Below are 17,942 nucleotides of genomic sequence, written 5' to 3' on the forward strand. Positions count from 1 at the left end.
TGTTTCACTATAATGCAAATAAGGTGCCTACTCACTGATGCCAAAATGGAATGGATAAAAAAATGGGAAAAAGAAGGTGAAGAAGATTGACACCTTGTGTGCAAGGCAGAGTAAGAATCTCTGAGGTCAACAGAGTAAGAATCCCTGAGGTCAACAGAGTAAGAATCCCTGAGGTCAACAGAGTAAGAATTCCTGAGGTCAGAGGCTATAATATGACCTATGACAACCTCCTATGGTCTTTGCCATACGACTTGGGCCAATTTTTAGAATATTCTTTAGATCTGCCCATGGGATGCTTATTGAAAATAAACTTATTTATCTGATAAATATTTTTCTGATATGGAGGATGCTCATGTGAAATTTCTAATTTGGCAAAATTTGACCAAAGTGGTCCTGTTTGTGGTTTATAAGAGCCATCCTTTCTGATCAGCTGGCCACTGGCTCTGTTCAGTAAAGGACCATATTGTGAGCATTGGAAGACTTTTGACACAAGCTGCTTCTAAGAAGCCTGTGGGCCCTTGGCTCACACAGTGGCTATGCTCGTGTATTTTGCTTGGAAGACTTGAGTCCCTCTCTACACCCACCCTTTCTGGTTATCCCCTGAGCATACTCAGGCTGTCTTTTCTGTGAACTGTAAATGTTCATACTCATTTCTTATTTTTACTCCACTCAGATACCCTCATCACAGTGACTTGTACAAAGTAATATTTTTATTAAGTCCTTTGAAATAAAAAAAGACCTTCACAAATTCCTAGTTGTATAACATGAAAACTTTAACTGTAATGAACAACTTGAATGTTTTATCTTTAGGAGTGAGTGTGATGAAATTCTAAGCGGAAGCATGTAGCACACAACTGTTTCATTTCTCCAGTAGAATAATGATTGCTGGCAGGAATATGTCTATATTGCTTTGTCTCTCTGCCTCTTTGTATCTCTTTCTTACACTTGCCTTCTCTTTCTATGAAGTAATTTATAATGAGGAGTCAGATAAATGAGAACAACTCTCATATTGGGAAAAATCTAACAATCAAAGTTCAAAAATTTTAAGCTATATTTTAATATATAGTTTGTTTCTTTAGTAAACTATAAATTAATAAGTTTTCTACATGCATGCTATTATCTCTATGTTATTGCCCTACCTCAACTCTTTGTTGCTCCCCTTCCCCCTCCCTCTTCTGATCTATCAGGTCTACTCCATTCCCAGCTCCCTTCTGGGTGATAATGCCATGATAAAAACAAAACAAACAAAACAAAACAAAGCAAAGCTGCTCTCACTCCTGACTCCAGGTCCTCATCTCCCGAGGACTGCTACCGTGCTCAGCCTTTGACCTTAACCTATGCAGTACAGGTCACTTGCTGAGCTCACACTGCCAGACCACCTCAGTCCAGAGTCCTGTTCAGTTTAGTTCCAATCTCCTCTGAAATCCACATGTCAGCCTCCTCCATTTAAATCCTTGAAGGGTAAGTGTCTACTAGAAGGGTTTTCCCTTGGATGGGTCAGATTTCTACTCTTCTTTGGTTTTGGCTTAAACATCTTTTATGCACAGTACACAACGGGGCAGGAACAAACCCTACTTTAGCTAATCTTTCCTTTCTTGTTAAGCATTTTGAAAGAAATTAAGAAGAGAGAGAGATGAGATTTAAGGAAGAAATGTCCAACTCATTCAGAAGCATCACATTTAAAGTAACAGCGCCCTCACAATCATGATGTGTGGCCAGTACTTACCAAAGCCCAGGGGGCACAGAGGATTTAGAAGCCCTCCACACACAGAGGCTGCTACAAGCAGCAGCTTTGTTTTTCACGCTACTGCCACTCTGAGTGCATGACTAATCATTGCAATGATTTCCTATTAGATAATCATTTGGGCATGCTTTGCCTTGTTTTCAGGCAAATGATATCACTGTGGTTGGTAGCACTGATTTCTAAAATAACCTCTTTTTTTGACATAAAAACTAAATCCAACTCTATTCTTCCTCTTAGTTGCCATTAGTATACTGTTTAGCAGCAGGTGAACCAATGAATTTAGTTCATGATTGCGATGAAAATCAACAGAATTTTACATGAATAACTTAGAGTTTTAAGCCAGCTCACATTTGCTGTCTATTTTGAAGTGTAAGACTGTGAAGAGAAAGAATTGACACATCCTGCTCTTTTCTTGAATACTAAAAGTGAGAAAAGCTCACTACATTGCAACAGATTTGGAAATCCCAGGAAGAGAAAGGCCAAGAGAATGGGATATTTCCCATCTATAGAAGAAGCCTTTGTCTAATGCAAACTTAAAAGTCTCTAGAAGCTGTTATGTCAGTTTCTTATTAGTTTAAAACTGTGGCATATTTATATAATTTTTTCCTATAATAAGAACAAATCATCATTTATCATAGAAACATACAATGGAATCTGAGAGTTGATTTTTTTTACCCTGTTTAAAGTCATGTAAAGTTTCTTTCCTTATTATTCAGTTAAATGTTCTATCAAATATCAATCCTTTGTAAGACATGTGGAATAGTTTATTACTTAATACTGTGAGGTTTGAATCTCCAGCTTTGTAGTAAATAATTTTGTAGAATGAAAAATAATGTTTTAAAACCATTACATTTACCAGTTAAACAGTTCTACCATAAAGCTATGAATGCATGTCACTGACTGCATGATTGCAATTTAAATGATAGGACCAAGTTACATACAATACTTTCACAGTAACGTATCAAATCAATCATGCATTAAAATAGTCTTTATAGTTCCAAACTGCCCTCAGACTTTGCTAGAAAAAGAATATTTGATATAAAGCATAGTAGTATTTTCTTAATAGCAAAGTCAAGCCAAAAAAATCCTCTTAAAGTACCATGTTAGATGTGAACTATGCCCCACTACCCCATAGCATTTGGCCCAGCCTCAAGGCAAAAAAATAAGGAAGAAGTAAAGTCTGAAAGATTTTGAGTCATCTAAAACATGAAGAAAGATATTATCTGTGTATGTCACTTTGAAGAACATTCTGAGGAGCAAGTAAATGCAAAAAATTGCTTTACGTTTTTCTTTAAAATGCAGAGAATTGTAGTCACATCCAGTCCTGGCCAGTCCTCTGCTGTTCACCACATTCCCTGGGTCATGAGATAAGCATCCTCAGGGCTTTCACTTTTCTAATACCGAGCTCATCCCTGGAGCTTCATTCACAATATACTCCAAATCCAAGTTTAAGGGTCATTTCCTTGACCTGCAGAGACTGCATTAATGGCCCATATGCACAGTTGTTATCTCAAGAGAAGGTGGGTGGTCTATAAGAAATGAGATGAGGTTGTGCTATGGCTTCTAAATGCATGCATGTGTGTTTCTATACACATAAGAACACGCATACAAATGCACATATAAAAGAAAATGTTTGAGAAACAAGAAAGTGATAATAGGAACTTCTTTCTCTGAGTTCAGAAAACCGAATGACCATTGCATGGAAGTCTTTTATGCTCATTTGCAACTTTTCTATACAACCAAAATTGCTTCAGAATTACTTTTTAGATGGCCTTAAATATCAATAAAGGTACAGTGAATTTAAAAAAAATCTGGGTGTCAAAACTGGAAATAAAAAAGAAGAAAGCAAACTTGGGTCTAAAAATTAGCACTACATGGCATCAAAAGAAATATGTTTGGGGGTTAGTGAGTGCCATCACATTCGAGTGGGGATTAAGAGAAGGAAGGCTGCCCTGCTGGAGCTATGTGGTCTTCTCCAAGTGAGAACTGCAGGCAAATCCAAGTACTTGGCTTTGGGGAAGAGGAGGAGGAATTTATTTGCAGCAGCCACAAGAAATGCAGCATTTTCAGAACATAGTTTGTGCTGGTCTCCATCTAAGCCCCAGAGCTGAAGCTGTCCCACAGCCTTCTGCACCCAAATCCTGCCAGGAGAGAGCTGGTATCCCAGGAGAGCTCTCATTCCTAAGCACAGAGTGAGATCACCACTTTTGCTCCAATAACTATTCAAAGCAGGACCTGTCAGGCGTACGCAATGCACAGGATCAGCAGAGCAGCTGGAGAAAGGATCTTTCCAGTCTTCATCTAAGCCTGAAAACTAAGGCTGTTCCACAGCCCTCCACACCCAAATCCCACCCAGGAGAGAGCTGGTCTCTCCAGGAGTGCTGACACACCTAAGATCACAGGCTCACAAGCCCACAGGATAAACAACCTCCAGACAGAGACAGCAAGACCAACTAACACCAGAGATAATCAGATGACAAGAGGCAAGCACAAGAACCTAAGTAACAGAAACTAAGGCTAATTGTCATCATCAGAACCCAGTTCTCCCAGCACAGCAAGTCCTGAATACCCCCAACACACTGGAAAAACAAGATTCGAACTTAAAATCACTTCTCATGATGATGATAGAGGACTTTAAGAAGGATATAAATAACTCCCTTAAAGAAATACAGAACACAGATAAACAGGTAGAAGCCCTTAAAGAGGAAATACAAAAATCCCTTAAAGAATTATAGGAAAACACAACCAAACAGGTGAAGGAACTGAACAGAACCATCCAGGATCTAAACATGAAAATAGAAACAATAAGGAAATAACAAAGGGAGACAACCCTGGAGATAGAAAACCTAGGAAAGAGATCAGGAGTCATAGACGCAAGCATCACCAACTGAATAAATGAGATAGAAGAGACAATCTTAGGTGCAGAAGATATGATAGAAAATAGTGACACAACTGTCAAAGAAAACACAAAATGCAAAAAAGCTCCTAACCCCAAACATCCAGGAAATCCAGGACACAATGAGAAGACCAAACTTAAGGATAATAGGTATAGATGAGAGCAAAGATTCCCAATTTAAAGGGCCAGTAAATATCTTCAACAAAATTATAGAAGAAACCTTCCCTAACCTAAAGAGAGAGATGCCCCTGAACATACAAGAAGCCTACAGAACTCCAAATAGACTGGACCAGAAAAAAACTTACTCCAGTAAAATAATAATCAAAATACCAAATGTACAAAACAAAGAAAGAGTATTAAAAGCAGTAGGGAAAAAAAAGTCAAGTAATATATAAGTGCAGACCTATCAGAATTATACTTCTCACCAGAGACTATAAAAGCCAGAAGATCCTAGGCAGATGTCATACAGATCCTAAGAGAACACAAATGCCAGCCCAGGCTACCATATCCAGCAAACCCTCAATTAACATAGATGGAGAAACCAAGATATTTTATGACAAGACCAAATATAAACAATATATTTCTGCAAATCCAGCCTTACAAAGGATAATTGATGGAAAACTACAACACAGGGAGAGAAACTACACCCTAGAAAAAGTAAAATAAATAAATAAATAAATAAATACCCCAAACCAAAACAAAAAAAAAAAAATAATCTTCTTTCAACAAACCCAAAAGAAGATAGACACACAAACATAATTCCACCTCTAACAACAAAAATAACAGGAAGCAACAATCACTTTTCCTTAATATCTCTTAACATCAATAGACTCAATTCCCCAGTAAAAAGACATAGACTAACAGACTGAATATGTAACCAGAACCCAGCATTTTTCTGCGTACAGGAAACACACCTCAGTTACAAAGACAGACCTTACCTCAGAGTAAAAGGCTGGGAAATTTTTTTCCAAGCAAATAGTCCAAAGAAACAAGCGGAAGTAGCAATTCTAATACCAAATAAAATCGACTTTCAACCAAAAGTTATCAAAAAATAGGGAAGGACACTTCATACTCATCAAAGAAAAAAACCTACCAAGATGAAATCTTAATTCTGAAAATCTATGCTCCAAAAGCAAGGGCACCCACATTCATAAAAGAAACATTACTAAAGCTCAAAGCACACATTGCACCTCACACAATAATAGTGGGAGACTTCAACACCCCACTCTCATCAATGGACAGATCATGGAAACAGAAACTAAACAGAGAGTGAAACTAGCACCAGTTATGAACAAAATGAATTTAGCAGATAGCTATAGAACATTTCATCCAAAACAAAAAAATATACCTTTGTCTGAGCACCTCATGGTATCTTCTCCAAAATTGACCATATAACTGGTCCCAAAGCAGGCCTCAACAGATACATGAAGATTGAACAGATCACCATGGACTAAGGCTGGTCTTCAATAACAACCAAAACAACAGAAAGCCCACATACACAAGGAAGCTGAACAACACTCTACTTAATGATAACTTGGTCAAAAAAATAAAGAAAGAAATTAAAGATTTTTTAGAATTCAATGAAAATGAAGGCACAATATACCCAAACTTATGGTACATGATGAAAGCAGTGCTAAGAGGAAAACTCATACCTCTTACTGCCTCCAAAAAGAAACTGGAGAGAACATACACTAGCTGCTTGACAGCACACCTGAAAGCTCTAGAACAAAGAGAAGCAAATGCACCCAAGAGGAATAGACAGCAGGACATAATCAAACTCAGGGCTGAAATCAACCAAGTAGAAACTAAAAGAACTGTACAAAGAATCAACCAAACCTGGAGCTGATTTTTTGTTGGGAGCCGTAGTGAGTATGTCAGTATGCGCCTGAGGCCAGGGCAGCTGAGTAACATTCAATAGCTGAAAACAATGGGCAGTACTTCAGCATTTGAATGTACTGGCAAGAGAACAGTTCAAGATCTGACTACCGCTCCCAACAATTTTTTGAGAAAATCAACAAGATAGATAAACCCTTAGCCAGGCTAACCAGAGGGCAGAGAGACAGTATCCAAATTAACAAAATCAGAAATGAAAAGGGAGACATAACAACAGAAACTGAGAAAATTCAAAAAACAAAAATCATCAGATCCTACTACAAAAGCCTAAACTCAACAAAACTGGAAAATCTGGATGAAATAGACAATTTTGTAGACAGATACCAGGTACCAAAGTTAAATCAGGAACAGATAAACCATTTAAACAGTCCCATAATCCCTAAAGAAATAGAAGCAGTCATTAAAGGTCTCCCAACCACAAGAAGCCCAGGACCAGATGAGTTTAGTGCATAATTCTATAAGACCTTCAAGGAAGATCTAATACCAACACTCTTCAAACTATTTCACAAAATAGAAATAGGAGGAAACTACCCAACTTGTTCTATGAAGCCACAATTATGCTAATACCTAAACCACACAAAGACCCAACAAAGAAAGAAAACTTCAGACCAATTTCACTTATGAATAACGGTGCAAATATATTCAATAAAATTCTCCCAACTGAAATCAAGAACACATCAAAATGATTATCCATCATGATCAAGTAGGATTCATCCCAGGGATGCAGGGATGGTTCAATATATGCAAATCCATCACCACAATCCACTATATAAACAAACTCAAAGAAGAAGACCATATGATCATTTCATTAGATGATGAGAAAGCATTTAACAAAATTCAACATCCCTTCATGATAAAAGTCTTGGAAAGATCAGGAATTCAAGGTCCATACCTAAACATAGTAAAAGCAATACATAGCAAATCAGTACCCAACATCAAACTAAATGGAGAGAATCTTGAAGCAATCCCACTAAAATCAAGGACTAAACAAGGCTGCCCACTTTCTCACTATAAAAACCCTATAAAAATGAGGTACAGAGCTAAACAAAAAATTCTCAACTGAGGAATACTGAATGGTTGAGAAGCACCTAAAGAAATGTTCAACATCCTTAGTCATCAGGGAAATGCAAATCAAAACAACCCTGAGATTCCACCTCACACCAGTCAGAACGGCTAAGACCAAAAACTCAGGTGATAGCAGATGCTGTTAAGGATGTGGACAAAGAGGAACACTCCTCCATTGTTGGTGGGATTGCAAGCTGGTACAACCACTGTGGAAATCAGTCTGGCAGTTCCTCAGAAAAGTAGACATAGTGCTACCTTGGGATGCAGCTATACCACTTTTGGGCATATACCCAGAAGATGTTCCAATATATAATAAGAACACATGCTCAACTAAGCTTATAGCAGCCTTATTTATAATAACCAGAAGCTCGAAAAAACAAAGATGTCCTTCAACAGAGGAATGGATAAAGAAAATGTGGTACATTTACACAATGGAGTACTATGTAGCTATTAAAAACAATGACTTCATGAAATTCTTAGGCAAATGGATGGAATTAGAAAATACCATCCTGAGTGAGGAAACCGGATTACAAAGGAACAGATATGGTATGCACACATTGATAAGTGGATATTAGCCCAAAGGCTCATAATACCCAAGATACAACTCACAGACCACATGAAGCTCAAGAAGAAGGACCGAAGTGTGGGTGCTTCGGTCCTTCTTAGAAGAGGGAACAAAATACTCAAGGGAGGAAATACAGAGACAAAATATGGAGCAGATACTGAAGGAAAGGCCATGGAGAGACTGCCCCACCTGGGGATCCATCCCATATACAGTCACCAAACCCAGACACTATTGCGAATGCCAAGAGGTGCTTGCTGACAGGAGCCTGATATAGCTATCTCCTGAGAGGTTTTGCCAGAACCTGACAAATACAGAGGTGGGTGCTTGCAGCCAATCATTGGACTGAGTACAGAGTCCCAAGTGGAGTTAGAGATAGGACTGAAGGAGCTGAAGGGGTTGCAACCTATAGGAAGAACAACAATATCAACCAACCAGACACCCCAGAGCTCCCAGGGACAAAACCACATCAAAGAGTACACATGGAGGGACCCAAGGCTCCAGGTGCATATGTGGCTGAGGATGGCTTTGTCAGGCATCAATTGGAGGAAAGGCCCTTGGTCCTGTGAAGGGCTTGATTTCCCAGTGTAGGGGAATACCAGGTTGGGAAAGCAGGAGTGGGTGGGTTCATGAGCACCCTCTTAGAAGCAGGGGAGGAAGAATGGGATGGGTTGTTTTTGGAGGGGAAATCAGGAAAGGGGATAACATTTGAAATGTAAATAAATAAAATAATCCAATTTTAAAAAAGAAATATGTTTGAAAGAAATTCTAACAGAATGTGGACATTTTGTCTGCCATGAATGACAATATGGGTTCAAACTATAAAATAAAGTTTTCCATTAAAGTAGCAGAATTAAGTTTCAGATACTAGCAGAGTACTGCCTCTGTACATGTTTAAATAAACATTAAGGGCTATTTATATGTATTCTAAGCAAAAGGTAGGTACCAAAATGCCTCATATTTAATTTGAAAGAAGAAAAAGAAAATGCCTGGCCTGGCTGGTGAAACACCCAAGGACTTGAAAATATTCTCTCCTATCTAAAATGTTAAACACACAGGCAGGCATTTGATTTCTTAATTCAGAGGCGTGTATTTCCAACAGTGTATTTATCAAAATCAAGTGATGAAAGAAGTTAGACACACTGTAATTGGACTGATGTCCAGTCAGGTCCAGTTTATTTCTGCCTCTTAATAAAGGGAGCAGCAATAATGTACTAAAAAAATTCATTTTCACTATTCATTCACAAAAATGTCCATAAGAAATCACGTACCAAAGCATACCAAAGCATCTTAGTGGGAGAACACAAGTGTCATGAGGCACATTGTGTGTCCATGCTGAAGTTCAGTGCAGGATGTTAGCAATGATCAGAGTTGTCACACCACATAAAACAATTATAATAGCCTAAAGCTGTTAAGTATGTCAACTATGATGCTAAGCACACATGCGCGAGTCTGTGCCTTATATGCACGGAATGCCAAATAGATATTGTAAAAGCCAAGTGTTAGAGAATATTCTGAATACATAAAATGCCTGGCAGATAGCATTTGTTAAATACCAACCAGCATAAAGACACCATGCAATCATTTGCTATATATCAAAACTAATTGCAAATATATACTGATATATGTAGGAATATGCAAATGCTCAAAGAAGTCCATCTTGGTACTATTAGTTATTAATTTAAAATAATTTCTTTAAAATTTTTAAAAATTACATTTGTTTGTTTGTTTTTATATATATGTTCCATGGCACGTGGAGACCAGCTTGCAGGAATCAATCCTTTCATTCCACCATGTCGGTTGTGGAGCTTGAGCTGAGGTCATTAGGCTTGGGGACAGGAGCTTTAGCCTCTTAGCCTTCTCACTAGCCTTATTTACTGATTTTTGAAATTTCATTTACCTATAAAACAAAATTTGTAGAAAGTACTTCGGGGAGTATAGAAGGATGCCATGTCTGTGTTTACCTAGTTAACATCCTTTGAGCTTGTTGACTGTCAGGAAAACATTCATTGACAATGGGGGAGATCCTGGAATAGTCTATGTGCCTGCTTGCAAAGACCACACTAGAACATACAAAGACTCATCAAAACATGTCTACTAAACTCACAGTGAAAGGTATTTTATTTGTTTATTTTTATGTGCATTAAATTTTTTGCCTGCATGTATGTTTGTGTGATGGTATTAGAACCCCTGGAACTGGAGTTACATATTTTGTGAGCTATCATGTAGGTACTGGAAATTGAACCCTGGTTCTTTGGAAGAACAGCCAGTGCTCTTAACTGCTGAGCCATCTCACCAGTCCTCAGAGTGAAAGGTATTAAAATTTAAATAGTTACTTTAGTTTAGATTCAATAAAGTTAGTCACTTAGAAAAAGGTAAGAAAAAGCTTCTCAGGAAATTCTCCTTCCCAAAATTAAGCTCAGATTTTTGTCCTTGTGTTATCTTCTATGCACTGGTGCAACCAGAGGAAGCCCACTTAACAGACAGGATTCACTCTGGCTCATGGTTTCTAAGGTTTCAGTCCATGCTTGGTGGACACCATTGTTTCTAGGTCATAATCAGATAGAAGTGCACATCAGAGGCACAAAAAAGAGTCACATAATGGGGCCAGGAAGCAGAGAAAGGGAGGTGAGGTGGGGGGAGGATGGAGGAATAGAGGTGAGGGCTGGACAAGACAGCCGCAAAGACATACTCCAAGTGACCTTCTTACTGGATCCTATTTCAGAAAGGTCCCAGAATTTTCCAAGCTAGCACTAGTACAGGTCTTCAGTATAGGAGACTTATGGGGACATTTTAAACAGTAATTATTTGTCACAAGGGATTTGTAAACTACATGTAAACATATATCTTACAGCATGTTGTATAACTCAAATGTCAGCATAATAGAAAATTTGTATTTACCTCAACAATAAGGTGATAATATTTTCTACCCAAGTAACTTCTCCACCACTTTTGAATAATTGTCACTACTCTGTTCAAGTGCCTAGAATGAAAACAGGGATATTAGTACATACTCATTGAAAGAAAGATGTCTCTATAGTTCACAAGGTTATATTTAAATGAAGATACTATGTATCTATTTTTTTCTTGTTTTTCTTAGATGTTTTTATTTTATCTTGTTTATTTTTCCTCTTTGATACAAAGTCTTGATGCATGGTCTGAAACTCCTTATGTAAACCTGGTTTGCCTTGGATATGTGGAGAGCCTCCTGTCTCTGCCTCCCAAAGACTGAGATTACAGATAGATATGGACTCCCAAGCTTGACTCTATGCAAACTTTTTTCTTGACCATAAATACTTTGTTTTTCACCTTAAGGTCACTTCTCAGCCAGAAGAGGATGTTGTAGACCACAATTGGCAAAAGATTTTGAGATGTCACACTTGGAGAAACTGAGGCTCATAGTTGTTCCTAGTTCTTAATGGCAAGTTACTATTTTAATACCATTGCTTTTATCAAACAACATGTTGGGAAATCTCCAGATTCCTCTTCTCTAGTCTCTTTCCTGGCCCATCAGTTAATTCATTGATATAAATGCACTTCATGAGGAATTTTCTTTGGGAGGGTGGTGTCTGGTCAATGTTCTTACAATATTGAGAATTCTCAAAGGTCTACATATGGGAGATACAATTTCATGTATCAGTAAGAAATAATCAGAAGTGTCTTGTAGCTCTTTTACAGGAACACTATAAATTTAATGACTTCACTGTTGATTGAAATAAGGGGGTATCTGAAGTAAATGCTGCATGAACAACCTGTGATTCTCTCAAGCATGCACTTAGTGTTGTAAGTGGTTTCTATGGTAGACTCTGTATACCTGATATAGGCCCGGACTTGGCACCCTCGGAACCAGCTCTGGATCGTCACAGCCGCATCATTCTCGAATTTTCTAATTGAATCAACGGCGCTAGAAAAGGTTTTAAAAGTGTGTAATTAGTACCTAATTTAATTCCCAGGCAAGTCAACCTGTTAACCTTAATTTTTAATTTCTTCGACGATGGTAATTACAATCCAAATGTCATTTTAAAGAAATTAAAATACTAAATTAAGAAAAACGCATTTCAAAAAAAAGAGCAGTGTTTTAAAAATTAACCTTTCTTTGAGAAGCCATGAGCTTTCAACAGCTTTGTCTACTTTATTTTTATAATCATCTGTTATGCTACTAATTAATTTGTTAGCATTTTTTTAATCAGGGAATGAAAAACAATGTGCTACTTTGTCATTATTTTAAAAACATAATTATTTGAACTCATGGTTTAAATGCCACTACACATGTATCGCACAAAGTAAAATGTCTGCATATTTAACTCACTCATCAGCTAAATGAACTGCCTCTAATTCAAATGAATCTATCGTAAAATGTCTACTCTGGTAAGAGACTGTTTCTATTAAAGAACGCCAAGGAATGGGTCACTGGCTTATGAAAAGACAAAAAAAAACTGAATTCTTAGGTTTTACTGACTTACAACAAAGAAAAAGTTGGGTCAAAACATCTTTATTTATGTATCTATTCTAACTGATGTCAATATTATTTTCCCTTTCCACTGGCAATTGATAAAGTGATAGAGCGACGGACTGTAGAACGTTTCTTTTCCAAGCTGACTGGCACACATTTAGCACCTCCTGTTGGCTGAATGAACACAGTTGGTAACACAGTGACACCTTTTTCTTATTATTGTTCCTGCATTTTTGTGCTTATGTGCAACCAGATTAATGTGAGTGTGTGTGTGTGTGTGTGTGTGTGTGTGTGTGTGTGTTGTCTAGAGGTTGGCACGGGTATCTTCCTGAGTCACTCTCCTCACAGATGAACAGCTACAAGTACTGAAAGACTGCCAAGAGAGGGATAATCAGTCTTCCACACAGATGAACCCTTAATTGGTTATCCAATGCCAAGTGGTCATCCCTAAAGCCATACAAATATGATTAACACTAAATAGACTCATGACTGGAATTACATATTCATCCATTCATGTGTATGTATAACAAAAATAAAGAAATACCTCACGAATTTGAGGAGTGGGAAGACACAAGGAGTTAGAGGGATCAGGAATGATGTAACCATGGTTCATATACGTTATATTTAAAAAAAAAAACCTTAAAAGACACACCTTATTGTATTATCTTCAGTTAACATAGTGGTCAAGAAACATGATCTCATAGGTGGATAAACTATTCTCCGTTTGTGAGTGCTCCTCTCTCAGAACTTTTAAGTAGAACACACTTCTGTGCACAGAAGCTTATCTATAAAGACATATCAAGGGTGCCCAACAGTAAGGTGGATCTAAGCACTGACGACTTGATGACACAGGACATAGGTAGGTAAAGTACAGCACTGTCACTGAGGTCAAACAATAGGAAAGTAATTACATTTGAATTTGAAAGATTAGAAACAAAATAACCTTGGAATTTCTACATCAACAAAGTTTCTACACTTAAAAAATATACATTTACAAAGCTCCAACAGTAATAGCACATAAACACAAATCTGATGAGGTATTTCAAAAAGAATCAAACATATAAAACATTGAATACAAGAAACTAACTTTGAAAGCAACTAACTTCAATAAATAGATCCTCAGAGAAAACTTATGTGTTCCCAAGGATCGTTTTTCATATTCAGAAGCAAAAGATTTTATAAGAACAAATCATAGAATAGGAAAAGCATTGAACATAGTCTACATTTTTTTGTTCCTGTGTGCTCATGGGTATGTGTATGTGTTTTCATGAGATGCAGGCACATGTGCAAGTGTGCATATGTGTATTGATCAATGGTTAACCTCAAGTGTTGTTTTCTAGGTGCCATCTTGTTTTGAGACCTTGTTTCTCATTGGCTAGGATGGTTGGTCACCATTGCCAAGAACCCCTGCCTGATGCTGACCCACACTGAGATCACTAGACTGTGCAACCACACAGGGAAATGAGGCTTGAACTCAGATCTTTAAGAACTTTACCATCATATGTAGAGGAGGATGGACTTGTCAGGCATCAGTGGGAGAGGAGGGCCTTGGACCCTTGAAGGCTGGATGCCCCAGTGAGGGGAAATTGGAGGGTGGGGAGGTGGGAGTGGATAGATGGGTGGGGGCACACCCTCATTGAAATGAGGAGGGAGGATGGGTTATGGAGTTTCTGGGAAAGGATGGGGAAAGGGGATAAAATCTGAAATGTAGATTAAATAAAGTATCCAATAATAATTTTAAAAAAGAAACACAAACAAACAAACAGAAAATCAGATGACAGAACTGGCTATGGCTACCGCAGTTGAATTTGAGACTTTTTGGCAGCAATTTAACATTACCTATATTACTGGGATTCCTTATAATGGTCAAGGACAAGAGACTGTAGAAGGGGCCCATGGAACTTTAAAACAATACCTTCATAAAATAAAAAGGGGGAGATATATCCCATACACCACAAATTTATTTAAATCATGTTCTTTTTATTTTTTATTTTAAATTTTCTTTAAAAAAAATTTGGGCCAAGGAACTTTCTGCTGAGTGTCTATGGCGCTCTACAACTAGGCATAGGTGCATAGGTGAAAGGGAAGGATCCACTTACTGGCATAAGGAATGATTCCGACCAGGTATTAAAGATGGGGAAGAGGGCATGTTTGTGGTTTTTTATTGCAGGATGCTGAAGGAGCATGGTGGCCGCCAGAGCAATGAGTGAGACATGCTGATGCCAGCACAAAGAATGATGCTGACCTGTGATTTTGCTGAGTGCCCTGACAATGATGACTGGAAGCTGTACTGGACATATGTTCCCAACCTACCATTGCTTACCTATACCCCTGATGAGACAAGCTGCCTTTCCTCAAGTTTTTAGACCTTGTGAAACGGAGAATCAAAAAGAGAAGTTATAATGACTCTTGTATTGTTATTAAATGTGACCAGTTATTCAGATTCAATCATGGACTGGTCTAGAAATCAATCCAATACTGGAAATAACAGTCTTCTTTTGGAAGTCTGGTTCTGGGCATTTTCAGAGACATATATGGAAGTTAACTGCAGTTCTCTACGATGTTATGTTAGCAAGAGATAAAGCTGGAGCAGGATCTGGATTTCAAACAGGTTTTAGCACATGTGTTAAGGCTGTTTTAATTAGCAAGTTAAAATTACTTTTGTTTCTTCTACAGTGTTTAATGTATGTTGCATTGATTGAACACCTTTTAATTGTGTTGTATTCTGAAATCCGGCTTATAAGTTATGGAGGTCTATCAACCAGCTTTTGTTTTAGTGCCCTGAGTATCACAGAATCTTGGTATTCCAAAAATAGCTTGCAAGTACTGGAAGAAATGAGTCAGGCTTTAAGCAGAAGCAAGAGGGTAGTGGGCTGGATTATTGCTGGTATAACAGGTTTAATTAAATTAATTGCTAGCACCACTGCTTCTGCAATTGCTTTGAAGCAAGAAGTTAAGACAGCTAATTTTGTTAATCATTTAGCAAAAAATGTTATTAATGTGTTGGTGTTGAATATACAAGAGGATTTAGATAGGCATTTGGAAGAATGGATTGATGCTCTTTATCCCATTCAAATTATTGGACGGAGGTTCAGAATTTAAGGGTAAGGAGCCATTTCCAGTGTCATGCCAAATACCATTGGATTCATGTTAGTTCTAAAATTTACAGTGGTAGTCACTATAATTAGGAAAAAGTTTAAAGACACTTGCAGTGTACTTGGCATAATTCTAACACCTCTCTGGATGTTTTAACTTTACATAGTGAGCTTATGAATTTCAAGAATGCTGCTCTGCTGAGTGTTGATGCAGTAGATACTACAGATAAAATTACCCATGGGCTGAGGTCAGTATTTCTATTTTGGTTGAGCTTCAAGAATGGCATATATAACTTGATCATGCTAGCCCTTTTTGTTCTGGGAATACTTTTAGTCCAGCTCACCATGTTAAAGCTTTTCTTTAACAACATCAACATGTTGGCATCCAAAGTACATGGCTTGAACCTGAAAATGGACCCCCACACAGATTTATTAAATTAACAGGCTGGCAAGCAAGCCAAGGAGAGGTAAGATTCTGCACAGAGCTTTACCAACCTAAGACATAAGTGTACTGCTTTTGATAGTGCATATTCCATGATGAGTAAGGAAGGCATTCTTGTCAGAACAACCTAAGACAGGCTCAGTCTTGTTAATGAAATTAAAAAAGGGTGAGAGGCAGGCAGAGAGCCTTTGGGGCTGCTTGGCAAGAAGCTGACATGGGCCAAGAACAAGGAAATGGGCTGCTTGGCAGGAATGTGACATTGGCCAAGGACAAGGAAGTAGGCTTCAGGCAGGAATCTGACATTAGGTTAGAACAAAAAAGTAATTTCAGACAGGAATCTGAATATTAGGCCAGAACAAAGAAGCAATTTCAGGCAGGAATCTAAATATTAGGCTAGTAGGCTTCAGACATGAAAATGACTTTGGGCTAGGATAGGGAAGTTGGCTCAAATATTTTGGTCATACTGATAAGCCCTTAGAAACAGTGATCACAGGAGTGTTCATGAAATTTTGTTTAATGCTTTGCTTGTTCTTTGACTATTTGTGTTTATTGTCTTGCTTGTTCCTGGACTATTTGAATCTATTGTATTGCTAGCCCCTCAAGCTAGAGCTGACCTTAATACTTGCATGTAATTCAAATGGTATAAAAGCAAAAAGGAGAAGGGGGTGGGATAAGGGGTTTGAGGGAGGGGAAACAAGGAAAGGGGATGACATCTGAAATGTAAATAAATAAAATATCCGATAAAAAAAGAGCTTTACCATCTCTCAAACACTTGCTATGCATTTTTAAAAAGTGAACATGTAAATTCATACCCCACGCTGAATGTGGTAGTGACTTAAAAAGTTGAGATAGAAGGATTTTAAGTTAAGGGCAGCCTGAGCTTCACATGTCAAAAAAATTAAAAAAAAAAAAAAAACCACCCTCCAATTTTTTTGAAAGAACATTTTTCTTTATGTCAATAAGTTCAGATTCTTAAATTTTGTGCTCTAGGTGGCAGTGATAAAAAGTAGGAAAATCATACCTATGTGTTACCCTGCCATTTTGACACTTCCTGAAAAACAAAGGGTCTAGTTGATGATTTTGCCCCTAAAATTTATAATCTACTGATAGAATCTACAATTTGTAGAAGTCATAACTCAAGTAAAGATAAATACCGGGAGGAAAAAGGAGTGAGAAACAAAGGAAAAAGGAGGAGAAAGTGAGGACAACTATGTGGTGTTTCACTAGCAACCCTATCCCTGGAAGTATGGGGGTTCAGAGATCCTCAGCTTTACAGCAACTCTGAAGCCGGCCTGGGCTACCGGATACCCTGAAAGAGATAAACAAAACCAGCATTGTGCCCTCAGGATCTTCAAAGTCAAGTACACTGAGACTATTTGATTCTGAGTACACTGAGTGACTGGAAGGAGAGCATTCTGATTATAACTGTAAAAAAGTACAAATTTACACTATTATCTATACAAGTAAGAAAGTCAAACCATCACTGGAAAGGTCTTGCTGTGCTTTAATCCAGAAGCACACAATCTGCACCTTCTGTATGTGTGAGGACAAGCTCTTACACTGCAGTCAATACTGATATAGCTTCCAGAACCTTTCTTACTGAAAAATGTGGTGATGAATGTTTAGTTACAGTATCCCTACAGGTCCACCATTAGTTGGTCACTGCTCCTGCTAAGAACCTACCAATCCAAATTCATGGCACTGGAAGAATCTTAAAGGTGTTTCCGAAAAAATCCCAGACAGAGGAAATTGTAAAGAAACTCAGAATGCCCCAGCATCCATCCCAAGGAAG

The 17,942-nt window shown here is 37.9% G+C and overlaps 1 protein-coding gene across 4 annotated transcripts in view; it reads right to left on the reverse strand.

Annotated features, from left to right (window-relative positions):
* Positions 1-17,942, reverse strand: part of Spata17 (spermatogenesis associated 17) — a 198,535-nt gene that overhangs the window by 161,200 nt on the left and 19,393 nt on the right. For all 4 annotated transcript variants that reach the window (XR_013112958.1, XR_013112959.1, XM_076941585.1 and 1 more), the window contains exons 2-3: positions 11,975-12,064; positions 11,062-11,143 (exon numbers count right to left, since the gene is read on the reverse strand). Coding sequence is in view for 2 of the 4 variants with exons in the window: in XM_076941585.1 (XP_076797700.1) it covers positions 11,062-11,143; positions 11,975-12,064 (172 nt within the window). In the remaining 2 variants the exon portion in view is untranslated. The remainder of the gene's footprint in view (positions 1-11,061; positions 11,144-11,974; positions 12,065-17,942) is intronic.

This window comes from Arvicanthis niloticus, chromosome 10, assembly GCF_011762505.2.
Source record: "Arvicanthis niloticus isolate mArvNil1 chromosome 10, mArvNil1.pat.X, whole genome shotgun sequence".
Taxonomy (NCBI): Eukaryota; Metazoa; Chordata; class Mammalia; order Rodentia; family Muridae; genus Arvicanthis; species Arvicanthis niloticus.